Source organism: Quercus robur, chromosome 3 (genome assembly GCF_932294415.1).
Source record: "Quercus robur chromosome 3, dhQueRobu3.1, whole genome shotgun sequence".
Lineage (NCBI taxonomy): Eukaryota > Viridiplantae > Streptophyta > Magnoliopsida > Fagales > Fagaceae > Quercus > Quercus robur.
This window is the reverse complement of record NC_065536.1, coordinates 60,719,711-60,741,314: the sequence shown is the minus strand read 5'-3', so window position 1 is coordinate 60,741,314 and position 21,604 is coordinate 60,719,711. Positions and strand designations below refer to the sequence as shown.

Genomic DNA, 21,604 nt, shown 5'->3' with positions numbered 1-21,604 from the left:
TACTTATCAAATTTTTTTTTTTAATCAAAAGTCTGAAGTAGAAAAAATTATGCATGATTTACTTGAGGCTTGTTCTATTAGAGTGAGTCACAGTCCATTTTCTTCTCTTGTCTTACTAGTGAGAAAAGCAGATGATAGTTGGAGAATATGTGTTGAGTCTATATATCTCTAAATCAGGCTACTAATAAGGATAAATATCCTATTCTAATTGTGGATGAGTTGATTGATGAATTGGGTGGTGCTACAATTTTCTCTAAGTTAGACCTTAGATTTGGTTACCACCAAATTAGAATGAAAGATTATGATATACCTAAGACAACATTTAGAACCCATGAAGGGCACTATGAATTGAATTTCTAATTATGCCCTTTGGATTAACTAATGCTTCATCTACTTTCCAATCATTGATGAATCACATTTTTAAACCCAACTTGAGGAAGTTTGTTTTGGTCTTCTTTGATGATATATTAGTCTTTAGCAAGACCTTAGAAGATCATGTGGAACATTTGAGGGTTGTTTTAACCATCTTACTTGCTAATCAATCATATGCAAAGCCAAGCAAGTGTGCCTTTGGCTGTGTAGAGGTGGAGTACTTAGGTCATATCATTTCAGGTCAAGGGGTCAAATTTGACCCTAAGAAAACTGAAGTTATGTTACAATGGCCTATTCCAAAGTCTGTGAAGGCATTGAGGGGTTTCTTGGGTTTAACTAGATATTATAGGAAGTTTATTCAGGGTTTTGGTGTCATAGCAGCCCCTTTGAATGCTTTATTGAAGAAGGAAGCATTTCAGTGGACTTCACAAGCTGATTCTGCTTTTAATGCTTTCAAATTAGCTGTTTCAAGACCTTCAGTTCTAGCTTTGCCTGACTTTTCAAAGCTGTTTGTGGTAGAATGATGCTTGTGTTGTGGGGTTAGGTGTTGTTCTTATGCAGGAAGGCCATTAGCTTTTCATAGTGAAGCCCTTAAGGGTAGATGTTTGCACCTCTTTACCTATGAGAAGGAGTTCTTGGCTGTGGTGAAGGCAGTAAAAAAATGGAGACCTTACTTGGTAGGTAAACCTTTTGTCATCAAAACTAACCACCAAAGTTTGAAGTTTCTTCTTGAACAAAGGGTGGGTACACCTACTCAACAAAAATGGATTACGAAGCTCTTGGGATATTCTTTTGTGGTTGAGTATAAAAAGGGTAGGGACAATGAGGCTGCTGATGCTTTATCGCGAAGAATGGAAGGTGTTCTTAATTCCATGGTCTCAGTTTCTGCTGATACTGATGAAGACAGTGACTTGGGGTATGCTAACCAGAATGTGGCCTTAGTTTTTAATTTCTTTCCCTTGTCCTTCTTGGCTGAGCATTTTACAGGAAAGTTATCTTAATGAGCAGGAATACCAGCACTTGCTTCTTTTACTAGCAATAATCCACCTGCAGGGTTCTCTTTGCTTAATGGTATTATTTTGTACGAGTGCTCTTTCTCCTTTAAAACCTCTGGTTTTACAGCACTTGCATAACTCACCGCTTGGGGGTCACTCGAGGTATCTGAAGACTCTACATAGAGTGAAACAAGATTTTTTTTTGGAGAGGTATGAAATTAGATGTCAAGTCCCATATCAAATGTTGTGAGACATGTCAAGGAATCAAGGTGGACACATCAACCTGCTGGGTTATTACAACCACTTCCCATTCCTGTCAAGCCTTGGGTTGACATTAGTATGGAATTTGTGGAGGGTCTTCCTAAGTCCATGGGGTATGAGGTTGTTTTTGTAGTGGTTGATAGGCTCACAAAGTATGTGCATTTCTTACCTCTATCCCATCCTTACACGGCTACTAAGGTAGCTATTGCGGCTACTAAGGTAGCTATTGCGTTCATGAAAGAAGTTATTAGATTGCATGGCATGCCTACATCTACTGTAAGTGACAGGGATGCAGTTTTTACTGCTCAGTTCTTGAAGGAGTTGTTCAGATTACAAGGCACTGAATTGGCCATGTCCTCTGCTTATCATCCACAATTTGATGGACAAACTGAAGTGGTTAATTGAAGCCTAGAACACTATCTCAGGGCCTTTGTTAATGATAAACCTCACACCTGGGTTACTTTGTTGCTTTTGGCTAATCACTGGTTCAATATCAATTTTCATACCTCCACTAAAATGACATCATTTGAGGCTCTCTATTGTTATTCCCCTCCAAAAATGCTAGATTATATTCTAGGTACTACATAAGTGGCAGCCGAGACTATAGAACAAGTCCAATTGTTTATAGGGGTAAGGGTTCAACTGTAGGTTGGTATAAAGTACTGAGATTCCTTTATTTGTAACCGCTTGTTGTGATAATAGTGGATTTTCGAGAGTGGTGACCTCAAAATCATTCGGTGGGATTTTTGCCTGGGAAGGTTTTCTCCATTCGTAAATAAATTACCGTGTCAACTTTATTTTTCACTGCATTTAACTTAGTTAGTGATTTGTTTATGCTACCACGCGTATTGCATGTTAATTAACTTAATTAATTCACTTAGCTAATTAATTGATTAATTTATCATAAAAGGGTCAATACATTCTTGGCCTATCAGGTAAGAGTTTGGGGATGGTTTCCTATGAGTTCTAAGATCCTCAAACTTTCTTTAGTTTGAAAATTTTTTTAGTACTTGAGCGGCTAAAATAGATGTGACTAAGGCTGTGTTTGTTTTGGCTTAAAACCATTTCAGGAAATGATTTTACACCTCACCGTGTGTTTGGTTGCGCATGGAAAATAGAATTTTCCAGAAAAGCATTTCATTTGACCGTAAATATTATGGCTTTGACCTGGAAATTGTTTTACATTTCTATATTCACTTCAAACCATTTCCGAACTCGAACACGCAAAGAGAGAGAGAGAGGAGAGATAGAGCTCAAGCACATTCCACCTGAAGAACCCAAGCATATCCTCATCGTTTAGATCGCTATCCTTGTTCAAACCCATCCTTGCCAATGATGCCTAGAACCACCCCTCGACACACGGCCCCGCCGTCGCATGCAAGCCACTCTGCCGACCCATCCCTTGTCCTTGTCCTCCGCCAACCCATCCCTCATCCTCGTCCTCACCAACCCACCTCCATCGACCCATCCCTTGTTTGAACCAACCCATACCTTCAAATCAAGTTTTACGGATTGCAAAGTCACCGCCAAACACAGATCGGAGCCTTGTCATCTCATTCTCGTTACTGCTGAAGCTCGTCGTCAACGCCGAACACAGATCGAAGCCTTGACCCGATTTCAACCTCTCTCGATCTACCACGCTCTTTCCCTCAATCTCTCACTCTTTCTTCCTTCCCTTCTCTGTTTGACCGAGTTTGAATGTTTAATGGTTTTATTTTGATTTTTTTTTTCTTTAAAAAGTTTACATCTTGCAATTTTTTATTATAAATTTGTTTGGAAGCTAAGAAAATGGTTGAGAAAATGTGAGAAACTAGTAGAAAATTTGTATTTTTCAGAATGTTACCAAACACCTGAAAATATTTTCTAATACAATTTTCAAAATGCAACCAAACACTAAAAAAATATTTTCCTTTCCGGAAAATATTTTCACCTGAAAATATTTTACATTTGGAAAATATTTTACATTCAACTAAACGCAGCCTAAATTGAAAGAGTTTACCAAAATAGTGATTGCATGCAGTAACGGGAGGCTATCTAATTGTTTATTAGTATGGTCCTAATTGCACTAATTTATATCTCTTTTTGGTTTTAAATTTTAAGTCCCACCTTGATGCTTTGACTGGTGAGAACTTAGATTTGGTATCGAAGAAGGTTTGAGAAGAAATTTCCAGCAATAAAACAAGATTGCAGTTTGGAAAAGAAGATAGAATAGAAGTTGAAACACCAGAAAATTGATCTCTAGGCTCAAATATTTCAAGAAATATGAAATTTTGTAGATTATATTAAAAACAGGGAGTTTACATAGTATCCTAACCATAGAAGTTCATTATAAGCCACAATACTAGTCACATAGTATATAGAAAAATAACTTTATAATTATTGAAGACAATAATAATAAACAAAATTTAATATAGATAAATGAAAGACAATAGACTAATAGGCCTTTTTTTTTTTTTTTTTTTGCCTTTGGGCTTAAGTTTTCTTGCATCAATTATCCTCGGCGTGGGGAGATCTCTTCCTTGACTTTGGTTTCAATTTTCCACAATCATTGACGTCTCGCATAATTTTTCCATCTTTTTTTCTTTGTTGTCTTAACTACATCAAGTAAATAACTCTGTAGCCTTAATATGTCAATAAGAATTCATAACATAGTAAGTGGGTCAAAAGTTACTTAGAAAAAAATAGAGGGACAAAAGTTGAGGGAGATTTGCTAGATGGGATAGTGGTGCTCTCTGGTTTGCAGTACCCTTATGCCTTTTGTGGATGATTAGGAGGGAGTGTAACAAAAGAGCGTTTAAGGTTTATAGTTGCCTTCAACGGATTTGAAAATATTCCATCTGGGTGCTTTGCTGAGTGGATGGTGGGTATCCAATCCTTCATCTTCTACTTTGCTTTCTTTCATTGAATGTTGTTCTTTTTCTTGAATATGTTGCTCTCTTAGAATATTGCTTGTGTACTGTGGGGGCACTTTTATTCTTTTTTCATTATTAAATTTTTATTACTCATAAAAAAAGAGTTTGCAACATAGCAAGCTTAAGATCCTTTCTTTGCTTTGTAACATGACAAGCTTGAGAGCCTTTCTTCAATTTGTAACATTGATCAATTCATGTAGAACAAATTGCCATTATCTGATCCCATGCATTTTTGTTTGTTGTTTAAAAAATGATTCAACCAAATCCTTGCATCTCTTGCATCTCGTCAAATTGAGTTTATATCAATGCTTCCCAATCACAACCAAATATCATATTTTTATTTTCATATAAATAAAGATTCTCATGATTCAACATTACGTTGATAGAAGAATTATTAAAAATCACATTTTTCCTAGTGAAAGTATTTATTTTGAACTAGACATTTTCTCTATAGAATACTATCGAATAGGATAGGTACAGTACCTTAGGTGTTGTTCCTTAAGTACCTCTCTTAAGATTCAGTTATGTGGCTACTTAACTTAAAAATATACTAGGTTTCCATGAGAAAAAATCCACATGGCAGAATCTTAAAAGGAGAATCTAAAGAACAACATTTAAGTACTGTACCTAAGTCTTACTCTATCGAATACTAGGTGGTTATTCAACTCAACATGTGTATTTTTGATAGTTAATAATTAATTGGGTAAAATACTATTTTGGTAAACTTTATCAAAAGTTCGTTTTTTGTCCCTAAACTTTTAACAAAGTTTGTTTCTCTTTGAACTATAGAAAATTTGTTTTTCATTCCTAAACTATTGAAAATGTTTCACTTTTGTCAACTTTAAGAAAGTTGTTTTTTTCATCTCTAAACTTTTGAAAAAAGAGCGTTCAAGTGCACCTTGCACTATTTGAAACTAGGTTTGGTTATTTTTGTTGCTGTTGATGTTGGTATGCTGCCTATGTGATTGGGTATTGGTTGTTTTTTTTTTTTTTTTTTATGCTTAGATAATTTTCTTTTACTGTACAAAATGAAAATAGAATGTTTGAAGCATTTGCAGAGGCATGATATGCATTGAATCTTTTTGTGCATTTTTATTAAACCTCCACTGTTTATTTGACTCATTGAGAACTACCTAGAGTTATGGATTGCTCTTTCTTCTGAACATCAGCAACAATCCTAAGCTAAGGACCTTATTACTAGTGCTATTGTTTTCTAAAGAAAGCACTATTACCTATAGTCAGTCATCAATTTCTGGGGCAAGAGAAATACCATTTTCAGGAAATATCTTACAAGTTACCTTACTCTTTATTTTTTGTCTAGCTACAAGTTTATTGTATTCCTTTTACCCACATGGTGAGAACTAGTGACATTCCTTTTTTTTTTTTTTTTTTTTTTTTTTTTTTATCTTTTTGGCCATGAAGTGTTAAATTTTTTTGTGCACATGATTTTGCGGAATCTATGTTTCAAGATAAAACTTGTTATCTTTACAATGAGTGTTAGAAAAATTTATATGGAATAGTATCTGTTTATATTTTATTTTAGAATTTCTGGGTTTCTGTCATATCCTTGTTCTTGGTTATGTAGTTGCAGGTTGATAATGTTTCAGTTTGAATGACTTAGTGTGAGTTTGGATTGCACTGATTGCACGTTTTGCGTTTGCATTTGGCATTTTAAATGAAGACAAATGCACAGGTAGCATTATAGACAGAATATTCAACAGTATTAATCAATATTATATTATTATATATCCACAACACAAATACACTAAACACAAACCATTCATTCAAATATAATTTTTAAATCAAAGTAAATTTCAGCCATTTATTCTAGGAACTTTTTGGCTCAACACCCAACCATTCACTATCACTTTAGCTCCATATCATTAAGTAATACTTCAAAATTATTTTCTGTGCAATTTGTCTTGTCATGTCATGTTCGTACCTGGAACTCGCGTTTTAAAATTATTTTGCTACAGTATTTTTAGTATTTAGCAAAATAAGCGGTATTCAAACAAACCCTTAGTATGTTGTCATATGACAATGTTTGTTTTGAGCTAATAAGCAACTAAGTTGTAACTTGTGCTTACACACGGAAACAGTAGTGACAAAAGAAAAAAAAATTGAAGAATTTATCTAATATTCATTTGGATTTTGTAAATTATACTTATAATTTGTGGGGGCTGGTTAACAATAAATTATTAAAGTCGTGCAAATTGGGTCTGTGGCCCATCCGAGGACGTAAAACTGTTTGAGGAGGCCCAAATCAGGTTGTAAGGGCAACCAAACGAAAGGAAGAGTAGATATCACGTAAGGTGAGTTCAATATTCGTTCGAGGGCAAAATCCTTCTAGGCAATATGAGTCCGAAGACGACCTGAACGCCACCTTGTTATAAACATACTTCGGAGCTACGTTACCATTAAAAGTGGGATATGGGACCAAGGGTAAGAAAGAAAAGATAAACAAATATCTATGACAATAGTTGCCTCCACATTAATTGCCTCTCAATCAACTCTCTGACCGCATTAATGTGGAGGTGATGCCTAAACAGTGATGAACGCCACCTTGTTATAAACATACTTCGAAGCTATGTTACCATTAAAAGTGGGATATGGGACCAAGGGTAAGAAAGAAAAGATAAACAAATATCTATGACAATAGTTGCCTCCACATTAATTGCCTCTCAATCAACTCTCTGACCGCATTAATGTGGAGGTGATGCCTAAACAGTGATGAAGCAGCCTTACAGCTGTTGGTTGGAGGTTCCAGAAGGTGTGAGATGGGACAGAAAGAGATCCCTCGAACCTAATCTACATGTGTGCGGTGAAGATGATATAAAGAAGGCAGTATATAACATGAAAGAAAGCATTGAGGGGGGGGGGGGGATCAGAATAGAAAAAAAAACAAAGAGTACTGAGAAGAAAACCATCTGAAAGGCAAAACTGAACTGGTTCCACAGAGAAATTGATCGTTATATTTGGGCTAATCCATCTATAAAAGCTAAAGAAAAATCGTTTTTCTTTTGGAGTTAACCTAGTTCTTTAATATCCACGCTCTACAAATTTATTGTTTGGGCCTTTAGCTTTCGAACCCAATACGAATTTGGGATCGTTACAAATTGAGTTCGTACAGAATTTATATTATTCAAGGAAAATTTTATAATATTATTACCTATAAAAAAAAATTATAATAATATTATTATTATTATTGTTAATAGTTGTTTAAGGATTACGATACTATGGAACTCTATGGTTGACAACAATTTAAAAAAAAAAATTTAAAGTAATGAAAAATTCTTTGTTTATTAATTCAAATTCAAATGAAAAAAAAAATTGAAATCTACATTTAAAATGACGATAATTATTGAGCTGTACTATTGTAAATTCATCATGTGCACAATTTAAATATGCATGCATTATAACTTTATATATAATAAACTGAAATAATTTGTTTTCTTACAAAAGAAGAGCACAGGTAATCAATCTATATTCTGAAGCTTTAAATCGAACTCATTATTTGCTCTGCCTAGGCAAAACCATAGGGCATTTTCATAATATTTCATAGGTCATCATAAATGAAGCATAAGCATGAGTTAGTTCATTTTTTTTCCCTATTTTGGAGTAAAATGTTTGCGGTGTTATTGTTCTGTGCTAAAGTGCACAAACAATGGTGATCAGTTGGTCTTACTTGGATCAAAATCCTCTAGAGTTTTTAGGAAAACTCTACCATAAGGAGTTACTCTAATCCTGACATTTCTTTTATAACAAACTCAGATTATGCTATGTCATTGAGTCATGTCTAAATTTACTGCAGGGCTCCTTTTATGCTTGAGTCTTTTCTGTTACTTGTGTTTGTTTTATCTTGATTTTGGTTGATATGCATAATTGATCATCAAATATTGACTGTTTTCTCTACCAACTATAATTTCTGGTCTCAATTTAGTCAAAGCTATGTTGATGCACACACGCACACACACTACATTATTGTGTTGACACATTTAATCTATTGTCAGCTGCATCTTAGGAGAATGACCTTCTTAGTACTACCAGGTTCTACAATTTAGTCAATTGAATTAACAAAAATATAAATGAATAAAAATAAAAACAAGAAATCACTTAACGGCCAACAACTAGTGTGATTCTTTTTTAATAATAGAAAATTTTCCCAAAGCCAAAGCCTACCTGCAAATCTGCAATAATCAATAAAACCAATGAAATGCATTCAGTTCAAGCAGAATAAACCACAAATATCAAACTTACACAAAAAACATAAGAGGATTGGACGGAAAAGAAGATAAATGAGCGTTGTGTCTGGCTAGTATCAAATGTCTATTGGTGTAAATGAATAATTATCATCATCTGATCAAGTGCCTTTTTTTTTTCATTTCTCATGGTGGTACTGTCGATATTCTTCTTATTATTATTTACTTATTAAACATTACAACTTGTATTCTATAAAATGTTTTATGAATCTAGTCCTCTCGTAAGTAAAACTTTGAAGAGGATGCATATTCTTATTTGGACACCCATTATTATAGGGTATTTCTTGATCTGCGAAATCCATTGCACTCTCTCTCGGTCTTTCTCTTTTAATTTTTAATGTGTTGGAGCCCTTGGTTTTCACAATGGTGTAAATTTGTGCAGCAATTTTTAAAAATTTACTCCTCATATTTTATACTCAATAACAGGTTTTAAGTCCAAACTTGCTTAGATTGCAGTTCTAGTTAGGCACAGTCTTGTCATGCAAAAAAAGTACTTTTATGTTATATATAATGTTTTCTAATCTAAGTTGCAGAGTATAAAATTCACCAAAATTTCCTCCATGCTAATATTTTTGGTGAAAGTTGTTTCCTTGGTTTTTCTTTCCTCTTGGCAACTTAAGTGCTTAGGTAGGTCAAGTGTTTTTTTGCTAACAGAAGTTATTGGATTTTGGAAAAAAAAGGAAAAAAAGAAATTATAGAGAATTGACAAATAATTTCCATTTAATTTAATTCGTTCAAAATTACTTTTGTTTGATAGCTCAATACTTTACCAGGAATGGCGAAAGGGATCAATGTTCAATGGAAGCACTGTATCGATGCACAAAATTGCAGGTAAGTGGATTTTTGATAATTGAATTGTTGTCTCTCTAGTCAACATAGGAATTATTATTTTTCCTATATTTTTGTTTAAGGCTTCTATTTAATTGTTTTCGCCCTAGTTTCTTTTAAAAGTAAAATTCAACACTCAACATAGGAATTAATTTTAAAGAGGTCAAGCCATGGTACAATGGCAAGCACCTTCCATCAAAAGTGATAGATTCAAGTCTCGGAATCAACCTCTCCAATATTATGGGGGTAAGACTGTCTATCATGATCTCTCCCAAACACTGCCAAATGTTGGAGTTTTACGCACAACCTTTTCATTTGTGCTTATTATTGGTTTTCTTTAATAAACCAAAATAAAGTGATTTGAGATTTTGCTTTTGTTTTTGAACTTGAATTATGAATTTATTTTTTAGTGTTGAGGTTTTTAAGGGATTTAATTTGGTTCCCTAAACTCTATTAAACTATTGCCCTTAATTGTGAAAGGAGTATGATATTTAATAAGAAATTAACGATTTTATAATTTGCTCCTCTTTTGGTTGGTGGTGATGCTTAGGGTTTAAGCATATTTTAGGTGGTGAAGCCTAGAGTTTGTTTTGTTTGTCTCTTTTGTTGCTTCTTTTATCCTATTTTCCCAAATTTTCCTGCATAAATTGCACCAAATAGTCTATTAAGTCACATAGTGTACAATTTATGGGTTCTCTAACATTTGTACATAAATCATTGGACAATAAAATTTGATCTTTTTGTTAAAACTTAAAAGAGTGCTTGTGGAGTGTGGGAGGCAAGGGTTGACGTTCAAGTCTCCAAGAGGGAGTTTCACACACATATACATTTAGATTAGACTAGAGTAGAATTTTATCTTGTATAAAAAATAAATAAATAAATAAAAGTGCTTAACTGCACTTAAGCCTTAAGAGTCTAATGCTCAAAGTCCCATGGTCTAAGCTTTGCGTGAAGCTCATTTAATTTAGCACGTCCCGGGCATGCTTTTTGAACTTCTTTTTGAAGAAGCATAAAGCATGCCTAGGTGTTTTTTATTTTATTTTAATTATCTTGTTAACTTTATTTGTTATAAAATATATGAATCATTAAAATTAATGGCTCAAAAATGACATGGACCATTGATTTAAAGAAAGTTAAGAAACTATATTGAAGGTGCTATATTACACCAAAGAAGTTTACATTTCGAAAACACATGAACCAAGATAATTTGCTATTATTGTGCTTTTTGTCAGTCTTTTGGATACGATATACTTCTTATTTTTGATAGTTATCAGAGTTATGATTTTTACTAGTACAAGACGATTATGTAAGATATTATGTTTGATTTTCTATGAGTAGATTGTTATCATGTTATTCGTTGGTAATTGTTTGCAAATTGAGTATATGTAAATTATTAGAAATTGAAAAAACTTTATAAAAGTTTAACTTTTAAACTATGTGCAATTGTACTGTCTAATTTGAGCTAAAATAATAGGCAAAATATTATTATTATTATTATTATTATTATTTTGGCCTCACCTTAACCTAGGAAGCACAGATACTTCAGTTTGGCTCACGTACCTGTACCTATACCCGCATCATATACGTATCTATAGTGAATAACTCTAGGATACCGTACATTTTCATGTGTGTGTTTCTCAGCATTTTTATAAATTTTTTTTTTTAAAATGCCAATATGTCATCCCCCAATAGTGTGAGATTACCCAAACTTGTGAGGATTTTTATTTATATTTTTTATATATTGGTTTCAATGTTAAAAATTTATCTAGTTATTTTTTATTTACTCTTTTGGAGGTTGGTTTGTATTCAAACATCATTTAAAGACCATGGATTCAATTTATTATCTATTATTGGCTTTAAATTGATATATGTTTAACAATACATAAAAAATAAATGCTTAATAATATATAATAAAAAATTATAAAAAAATGTATTAAATAACTAATTAATATACATCTTCTTGTTGTATTGTATCCTAGTTTTTCAAGAATTTCTTTGTCATCATATTGTATCCTAGAAATTTTTTTAGGGTGGTTGAAAGTTAAATTATATAAAATCTAATAAAAAGATAATTTGAATATATCAATGTTACGAAAAAAAAAAAAAAAGCCTCAAATACTTGAAGTATAACAATTTTTTTCTTCTAACAAAGAGAAAAAGAAAAAAAGGGACCGATTGCTGATAGCAGATAAAGTAGGAACTTAGAATTCTAAAATGAGTGTAATGGAGAGAGAGAGAGAGAGAGAGAGAGAGAGAGAGAGAGAGAGAGAGAGAGAGAGAGAGAGAGAGAGAGAGAGAGAGAGAGAGCAAAATTGTTGTGTCTGCAAAGCCAAAGAGAGTATAACTACAATCATTACCAAGGAGAACTAACGACTATAATATTTCTCTGGGTACCATTTCTTAAGGAAAATTGAAATTATGAATTATTTTTGTTGAATGGGTGAACAAGTTACAAACGAATTTGAATGATTAGAGATTTTTATCTTTTTGTTTTTAATAGGCTTTTCGTTAAATAATTTGTTCACCTGTTGTTTGTTTGAGCTATTTTTGTGTTAGTTTTGCTAATTTTTATTGAAGTTATTTAAGCATTTGTTTTTGTTTAAGCTATTTTTGTGTTATTTGTGCTAATTTTTATTGATGTTATTTAAGCATTTGTTTTTGTTTAAGGGGTTAAGGATTATATTTGGAGGGCCAAAATGATTTTTGGAGTAATGATATGTCCACAAAATTTTTAAATAAATTTTATGTGAAAAGCTATTATTGGTGGGTAAAAAATTGATGTTACTATTGAATCTATATTGGATCAAAATTAGAATTAGTAACAACTTAATACATAAGATTTGCTGTGAATAACTATGTAAATGTTATGGATGTAGTATCATTCTTATTTTTGTTGGTCAACCATTTTATTAGGATGGTCACAATATGTGGTGTGCTGTCGTAGACAATCAAAAATAAAACCTATACTCCTAAATCCTAATATATGTAGTAGTGCGAGTAAGGATTGTTCCCACGAAGAGTATCTAGCCTAGTTTTATGCTACATGAACAAGGAAGGGGAGGGGGGGTTGAGTATAATGAAAACAATTTTAAGAAAAACAACTAAGGAACAATTCAAATCAAAGTATCAAAATCAATCAAGAGAACAAACCTTGGTCTAAGTCAACATCCACCATCAGAATATTATAACTGATCATCGATGCAAGCATATATCAATTCACACTTTGAATATTCACCGTTGGAACTATTTTCCTATTTCTCCTTAGTCGCAGTTAATTAGAAAACAAGAGATCTAATTAATCCTAACTACTAAACAACCTAAGACAAGCGCTAAAAGTTTAATTTAGCAGCAGCCTTAAGAATTAGAGAGATCGATGAGACTAAACAACACAAGCACGAGTGGTTGTATTTAATTTAGTAAAGTGTTCTTCTTAAGATCTAATAATTTTTGATCCAACAAATCATTAAATCTTAGTTGCTTCACAAATTAGAGAGATCAAACAATTACAGATTTGATATCTAACCTAGCAATAGATTGCAACGAATAATAAACTAATGGGCCTCCTAGTAATTAAACGAGACAATCATAAAAATAGGCATAAAAGAACATCCGATATTCAAAGCATAAATTGAATAATAAAAACAAATTAGATTTCATAGTTTTATTGATTCCGAGGCTTTAGTTTCCTTCGACTAAGTATAAAAGTTTAGCCAAGCAAAGCCATGATGAAAACTTAAAGGAGAAGTTAGGGAAGAGGGGAGAGAGAGGCGTGTCTCAAGTCTGATTTTTCCTCCCCCTTTATGCATGTTAATTCCCCCTTTTCCAAGCCTACAAGATCTCCTAAAAATATTCTAAATATTATCCTAAAATAACAACATCCAAATTTGACTAATTAAAGAAAAATAAAAAATAAATAAAATAGCGTCCTAATATAACTAGGAAAGTTGTGTTTTTAGCTGGAAATTTCGTGCACTAGATCTGGAAACTTCCAAAAATAAACCGCATCAGATTCGCGTATTAGAATTTCAAGCAAAGGAACATTCCAAAACGTCAGTAGTGCAGGTGCAGCAAATTCAAGCCCGATTTCAACCTTGATGCGTCCCATATCTCTCAAAACACGAAAGTTGTAGAGCTTTGTTTCGGCGTTCCATAGCATCTTGAATCATCTTAATTGGAGCTCGGATGAGAGAGTTATGCCCAGATTACGATTTGATATCAAAGTTGTCCAAAATCGCCCAATTAGCTTTGTTTTGCACTTAACGCCTCCATTTGCATTCTAAATCAAAATATAATAATAATGTGTACATTTAGGTACGAAATGAGTGTAAAAGATTAAATATTAAGGGAGAAAAATATGACAATTTGCATTCTCATCAATATGTTAGTTATATTTTTATTAGGGTGGTTATGTATATGTATATATATATATATATATACATACAATTTTTTTTGCAAGGTCACCCTCACTTAAACATAGAGTTTTAAGTAGAGCTGTATCTATCAAAAAAGAAAAAAAAAAAGAGTTTAAAGTATAGCTGCAATGAAAAAAAAGGCAAACTTTTGATATTTATAAAAAAAATATAGGCAAAAGGGAATTGAGCTTGAGCAATAAGTTGAATTGGCAAGCATTTATAAGTCTTGTGATCTAGACCCACCATTGAAGTCCTTTTTTTAACCTATCACTAATAATTTGACACATTACTTGGTTGTTTGAAATTTTGTGTGTATATAAACTTTCTTGAGTGGGCCTTCCTAGTTGTGTTCTAGCCCCAATTTTTTAAAAATGAACATTCTGGTGAGCTCATGTGTGAAGAGATAGTCTAATTTAGTAATTTTGTAAGTTGAAAATATTAGTTATAAGGGTGTGCAAAAAACCAACGAATAAAAAAAACTAGCTGAAATCGACTGAACTGTTGCCAAAATTTCAATTTGGTTCAATTTCGGTTTATAATTTTTAAAAACTAAAAATTTCAATTTATACATCAAACCGATCGAAACCAAATCAAACATATTATAATATATTTTACATAAAATTTTTAATATAAAGTCTATATATATTTATTATTATTGTTTTTTTAAAGGTGGGCCTCTAGTTTGTACATTAGTTGGGGCTCCAGCCCTTTCATTTTATTTTAAAACATTAGGCCCATTTGGGCATTATATTTATATATATATATATATATATATAGTGATCAGATCAGATCAAATCCGGCCTTTATTCTATGATTCTTTAATTTCTTTCTATTTAAACATTGTTATTTAAAAGTTAAAACCCATTAGATTAACTAATCACGATTAAACTAAGTAAATTTCTATTAAACTAAAACTAATTATACTATAAAAATAAAAGTTAGAAAACCCTACCCAGCCACACTTATCTCTGTCACTCTCACTCTCTCTGTTCTCTGTAGAGGTTTCTCTGTTTTCTCACAACAATGGCTTCCTCTACTTTGGTGACGCTCATGCTTCTCACCTTGCTAGCCACCTCGGCTCTCGCTCAGGCTCCAGGATCCGCACCAGCCTCATCACCAATCAAGTCTCCATCTCCGACTTCTTCTCCACCGTCTCATGCTGCCGCTCCCACCTCAAAGCCACCGACTCCCTTTTTGGCTCCAACTCCATCCGCCACTCCTCCGTCAACCTGGCCTCCGGCTCCTCCCCCTCCAATGCGCCGACCGGTACTCTCTCTCACAGACGGCAGCACACTCCACTCTCCAGTCCCTCTCTCTCACGATCTCTGCCTCTGCCGCCGGCCTCCCCACAGTCCCTCTTGTTTGGATGGTTAGAAAATTTATCCAAAAAAACACATATAGACTATCATGCTTCAGTGCTTCTTCTCCGTTCTTTTTTTTTTTTTTTTTTTGTTTTTTTTTTTGTTTGCTACTTGCTTGGTGCTTGGTGTTTGGGTGGTGAGAAAACGTGGGAAAGCATAGGAAATATATATATATATATATATTTTCTTATTTTGGTATGTTTTCTGATTATATACATGATTTTGAGGGTTTTTTTTTTTTTTTTTTTTGTTTTTGTTTACTTGGTTTGGTGTTTGGGTACTGAGAAAATGTGGAAAAGTAAAGAGAAATAAGCTTTTTTTTTTGGGGGGGGTCTCTGATCTGTTTGGTTCTAAGAAATTGGAAGCAACCGAAAACCGACCGAACCGAACCGATTGAAATCCGGTCAGTTCGGTGTCGGTGTTCCTCCTTTTCGGATTGGTGTCGGTGCCAAATTTGGAAAATCGAAAATTTCGGTTGGGTGGAAAAATCGCACTTCAAACGGACTGAACCGAACCGATTACACCCCTAATTGGTTGTCTAGCTAGTTTTATTGTTAAAGAAAAAAGAAACTGAACCGAACCGATTACACCCCTAATGGGTTGTCTAGCTAGTTTTATTGTTAAAGAAAAAAGAAGCCACATTAGGGAGATAGGTTTCGGTTGTGGGTAAGAAAAGAAGCCATAGTAGGAAGGGTTTTGTAAAGATGAAGCCATTGTAGGGGAGGGTTTTGTAGGGTTTCTTTTATTTGGCAAAGAGATTTAAGAAGGGAAGTGGGATCTCATGAGTGAAGTGGGAGGGCATCAAAACTGGAGTACTTTCCTTCTTCTTGTAGTATTCCAAAAGATAAGATTGATTTATAAAAACAACAATGCTATTGAATATTGCTAGAGTGGAGTTCTTCCTTTAATCTTTTCCCTTGTTCTAATTTCTTAGAAATGCTTGATCTTTGTATTATATGTGTACCTAGACTTTTGATTAATACAATTCCGTTATTTATAAAAAAAAAAATGCTATTGAATAAGCATGAGTAATCAAATGAAATAAATTGCTCTGTGACTTTAGATCCTGCCATGGCTCATGTGGTATTGGAAGAGGTCATGCAGGACTGTTATGAAAGTTCAGACTCAATACTAATAATTGAAATGACCTATCAAAGGTGCTAAGACTGCTAAGAAGGTCCGACATCAAAACTAGACCACAATTCTTGAATCTTTGTATATTTAATCTTCTTTTTCCTTGAGCTCTTCGTTGTCCTCATCATTCTCCCCTGGTTAGAGAAAACTCGACCTCGAGTTTTGAAATGTTGAAGTAGTACAATTCCTGGAGCTATGATAGTGCTGAAATGAAACATCTAGTAATTGGAGCCATGATAGTGCTGAAGTAAAACATTGATTCATGAGTTGAAGCTTTTTTTTTTTTTTTCAAACCTTGTTTGATTGGGCAAATGTTATGGGTGTTTTTACTTTTATTTCTTTACAGGATATGCTTGATTTTTGTACTTTCATTGTTACTTAGTTTTTTCCTGTTGCTTCTAGAACACGGCTTGTGTGCCTTTTTTTTTTTTTCCTCGTTTTTCTTACATATTTTTTCAATGAAGTTTATTACTAACCAAGTTTTTTTTTCTTAATTTTTTCAGGCTGAAAAAGTCTTACAGATGTTGTTTGCTTTTTATTGCAAATCCCGAGGGATTCTGCAAGATGCTTCTTATTTTAAGGATAAGAAACATATAATTTTTGGTAGGTTTACTGTCAGCTATTTATATTTGTAAGTTTTATTTGAGCATTTTATTTATTTGCTTTGTTAAATTGTCAGGTATTGAAACTGTTGTAAATGGACCAACATGGATACCAAGTAAAAATCATCCATTTATCGCCAATATTGATGCTGCGGTGCAGAGCTACTGAGCAAATCCGGGAAAGAAATTGGCTGGGACCAAGCTTGTTGTGGTTGATCAGGCCTACTACCCGTTATGCTATGTTACATAATGGTCTTCCATCGATAGAAAGGAGATGTTGTGGACAATTTCACCTTCGATGGAATTCAATTATTGGATCAGGTATTGACTTTTTGAGTACAGAAAAATTTATTCAAAATGTCGTTTTCAATATCAATATATAAAAATTGCAAGTTTTGTTTGGTAAAATGCACAAGGAGAGGTTACATGGAAAATGACTTGTGAAGACCTAAAAGCTGTGGATTTAATTACATATTTACTCATTAAAGGTTATAAGCTTTCTTTATATATAGATAATAAAAGTTTATTTATGAAGAGAAAAGAAACAATGTAATCTGCACTTGTAACAAAAACAAACAAATCAAAGAGGAGAACTAACAGACATAAGGAAATCAGAAATTGAAATACACTGCATGAACCCCCAAATACAAGACCATTCAAGGGGCTGACCCCGTCATAACAACATGAGCAAAACCAATGATCAAGGTTATCAATGGTGAAGGCTCCAAATCACCGCAATGTTATAAGAGTTAATAAACACTCACCTTGTTTGAACCTTTTTTGTATTGGGCAAACACTTTCAGCACCCCCTACAATTTTTATATAAAAAAAACAATTTAATGTACTCAAAATCGTCAAATAAAAAAAATGAGAGATAAAAAGAAACAACCGTTTTAAAAGGTAGGCCAATCTGAATCAAATGAACTTGAATAGACTCAAGGAAATTGAAACAATATAATAAAATAAAATTAAAATTAAAATAAATAAATAAATAAAAGACAAACTACAAGCAAATAGGGGAAATAATCAACTTACAGATCATTAGGAGGTTTTCTTGCTTTTTTAATGTAGTTCACATCAACTAGTATAAGAAAAAAAAAAAAGTCAAGCAATGTATGATTTGTGTGAAACAAAATACCATTATAACTTAAATTAAATATACATACTCAAATACTCTTCTTTGGGAGTATCTTCTCCCTCACAACAGAACTGGGCTAAAATGCTCGAAATTTCCTCATCAGAAATAAGTTTTGCAGTAACTATTAGGAAATAAAAAACAAAAAAGGTCAAATACTATGCAAACATATAAAATAAATAAAATCTTAAAATTCTATAAATTAAAAAAGTTCAGAATCTATCTCACCATCAATAAGATACAAAAATTGCTTTCCAATCGGGCCCACAATGTTAAATTGTGGGATTTCAAAGTGGACCTTCCATGAATCTCACTTGGAATGATGACTCTATTCCTAAAAGTCCTTGACAAAATATCTCTAAAACCTTTTGGAAATCCAGATTTTCATATCTAGGTGGATACACTCCACATCCCTCGAAATGTTGTTCAAAATAAAGTTTTAAAGGATACATCGATTGACAAAACCCTGAAGAAGATAAGAGATGAGTTACTTGAGGGAAAGGGTTTTAGTGTCAAGCTTGAATGGGTTAGCAGACACTGTAATGCGGTGGCATATTCATTTGCAACATGGGTTGCGAAATCCAATGTGCAAAGGAAGGTGGGGCTGATTTGTCTGGTTTTCTACCTGAGAAGGAGTTCTATGCAATGAACTATCCTAAGTGGAAGGGAGAAGGGTTTTCTGAGTTTTTTAATGAGGAGACATATCGGATTTGGGATAAGGATGCTGGATTTCCAAAAGGTTTTAGAGATATTTTGCTAAGGACTTTTAGGAATAGAGTCATCATTCCAAGTGAGATTGATGGAAGGTCCACTAGCTTTGAAATTCCACAATTTAACATTGTGGGCCCGATTGGAAAGCAGTTTTTGGATCTCATTCGGGCCCACAATGTTAAATTGTGGGATTTCAAAGCTAGTGCAACTTCCATCAATCTCACTTGGAATGATGACTCTATTCCTAAAAGTCCTTAGCAAAATATCTCTAAAACCTTTTGGAAATCCAGCATCCTTATCCCAAATCCGATATGTCTCCTCATTAAAAAACTCAGAAAACCCTTCTCCCTTCCACTTAGGATAGTTCATTGCATAGAACTCCTTCTCAGGTAGAAAACCAGACAAATCAGCCCCACCTTCCTTTGCACATTGGATTTCGCAACCCATGTTGCAAATGAATTTGCCACCGCATTACAGTGTCTGCTAACCCATTCAAGCTTGACACTAAAACCCTTTCCCTCAAGTAACTCATCTCTTATCTTCTTCAGGGTTTTGTCAATCGATGTATCCTTTAAAACTTTATTTTGAACAACATTTCGAGGGATGTGGAGTGTATCCACCTGGATATGAAAATCTGGATTTCCAAAAGGTTTTAGAGATATTTTGTCAAGGACTTTTAGGAATAGAGTCATCATTCCAAGTGAGATTCATGGAAGGTCCACTTTGAAATCCCACAATTTAACATTGTGGGCCCGATTGGAAAGCAATTTTTGTATCTTATTGATGGTGAGATAGATTCTGAACTTTTTTAATTTATAGAATTTTAAGATTTTATTCATTTTATATGTTTGCATAGTATTTGACCTTTTTTGTTTTTTATTTCCTAATAGTTACTGCAAAACTTATTTCTGATGAGGAAATTTCGAGCATTTTAGCCCAGTTCTGTTGTGAGGGAGAAGATACTCCCAAAGAAGAGTATTTGAGTATGTATATTTAATTTAAGTTATAATGGTATTTTGTTTCACACAAATCATACATTGCTTGACTTTTTTTTTTTTTCTTATACTAGTTGATGTGAACTACATTAAAAAAGCAAGAAAACCTCCTAATGATCTGTAAGTTGATTATTTCCCCTATTTGCTTGTAGTTTGTCTTTTATTTATTTATTTTAATTTTAATTTTATTTTATTATATTGTTTCAATTTCCTTGAGTCTATTCAAGTTCATTTGATTCAGATTGGCCTACCTTTTAAAACGGTTGTTTCTTTTTCTCTCTCATTTTTTTTATTTGACGATTTTGAGTACATTAAATTGTTTTTTTTATATAAAAATTGTAGGGGGTGCTAAAAGTGTTTGCCCAATACAAAAAAGGTTCAAACAAGGTGAGTGTTTATTAACTCTTATAACATTGCGGTGATTTGGAGCCTTCACCATTGATAACCTTGATAATTGGTTTTGCTCATGTTGTTATGATGGGGGTCAGCCCCTTGAATGGTCTTGTTTTTGGGGGGTTCATGCAGTGTATTTCAATTTCTGATTTCCTTATGTCTGTTAGTTCTCCTCTTTGATTTGTTTGTTTTTGTTACAAGTGCAGATTACATTGTTTCTTTTCTCTTCATAAATAAACTTTTATTATCTATATAAAAAAAAAGCTTATAACCTTTAATGAGTAAATATGTAATTAAATCCACAGCTTTTAGGTCTTCACAAGTCATTTTCCATGTAGCCTCTCCTTGTGCATTTTACCAAACAAAGCTTGCAATTTTTATATATTGATATTGAAAACAACATTTTGAATAAATTTTTCTGATGCAGACAAATACGGTACTCAAAAAGTCAATACCTGATCCAATAATTGAATTCCATCGGAGGTGGAAATACTTTGGATCCTTTTGTTTTCAAATCACGGTAAGTATATTTTTTTAATTTTTTGGACTTTAAATTTTTTTACCTGAAGAAAATTAAAATTTTTAATGTTCCTTCATGTTGCATTTTGTAGAAGTCAACCAATTTCCAAGAATCTGATGAGGACTGTGACCGTTTTGAAGCTTACCAAGATAGTATGAGTAAATTACCTCTTGTGAGTTATGACGGGTACAAGCCTCATTTAAAGAGCATCAGGAGAAAGGAACGAGAACTTCTATGCCTTGCTGGGAACAATTCCTGTTGGGGGGGATTTTGGATAGTGGAACAAGTTGTAATTAAAATTTCTACTAATTAGGACAGTTCCTTTTTCTTTCTTTTTTATTTTTCTATTTGTTTTTTGATGGTGTTACAAGTGTTGTAGCTTATAGAGAAGTTATTTTAATTTCTTCATTTCTATTGTATTGGATTGTTACCAATCACGAGACCATGGATGAAATTAAGCATTTTCTATATTTATGATTACTTACCCCTCATACCATCCAACTTTTGCTTGACATTTCTTTGTTCTCTATTTGGGTTTTGCAGTTTGTGTCTGTGTGTTATTGGCATGGAGAAGCAGAATAATTGCCAAAAGTTGGTATTTAAATAGTAATTCTAATAATGATCATGGTAATATTCCTCTTGCAGTTGCGTTGGCTTGGTGATAAGTATTTATTATGTGGCCCTGAAGGAAATGATATTCACAAAAGAAAAAGT

The 21,604-nt window shown here is 33.1% G+C and overlaps 1 protein-coding gene across 7 annotated transcripts; it reads left to right on the top strand.

The window, feature by feature from the left end:
• The first annotated feature begins 17,039 nt into the window (after positions 1 to 17,039).
• On the top strand, positions 17,040 to 21,379 carry LOC126718699 (uncharacterized). 7 transcript variants are annotated; one of them, XR_007653021.1, is made up of 7 exons: positions 17,040 to 17,137; positions 17,214 to 17,457; positions 19,873 to 19,965; positions 20,052 to 20,097; positions 20,320 to 20,364; positions 20,798 to 20,890; positions 20,982 to 21,379. XR_007653021.1 is itself a non-coding variant. In XM_050421014.1 (6 exons), exons 2-5 carry the CDS (start codon positions 17,232 to 17,234, stop codon positions 20,835 to 20,837), a joined length of 405 nt encoding a protein of 134 aa, XP_050276971.1. In that variant the 5' UTR covers positions 17,040 to 17,137; positions 17,214 to 17,231; the 3' UTR covers positions 20,838 to 20,890; positions 20,982 to 21,379. The 7 variants fall into 7 exon arrangements, 1 of the variants encoding a protein (XP_050276971.1); XR_007653022.1 differs by lacking the exon at positions 19,873 to 19,965; XM_050421014.1 differs by lacking the exon at positions 20,320 to 20,364.
• The last annotated feature ends 225 nt before the right edge of the window (positions 21,380 to 21,604 follow it).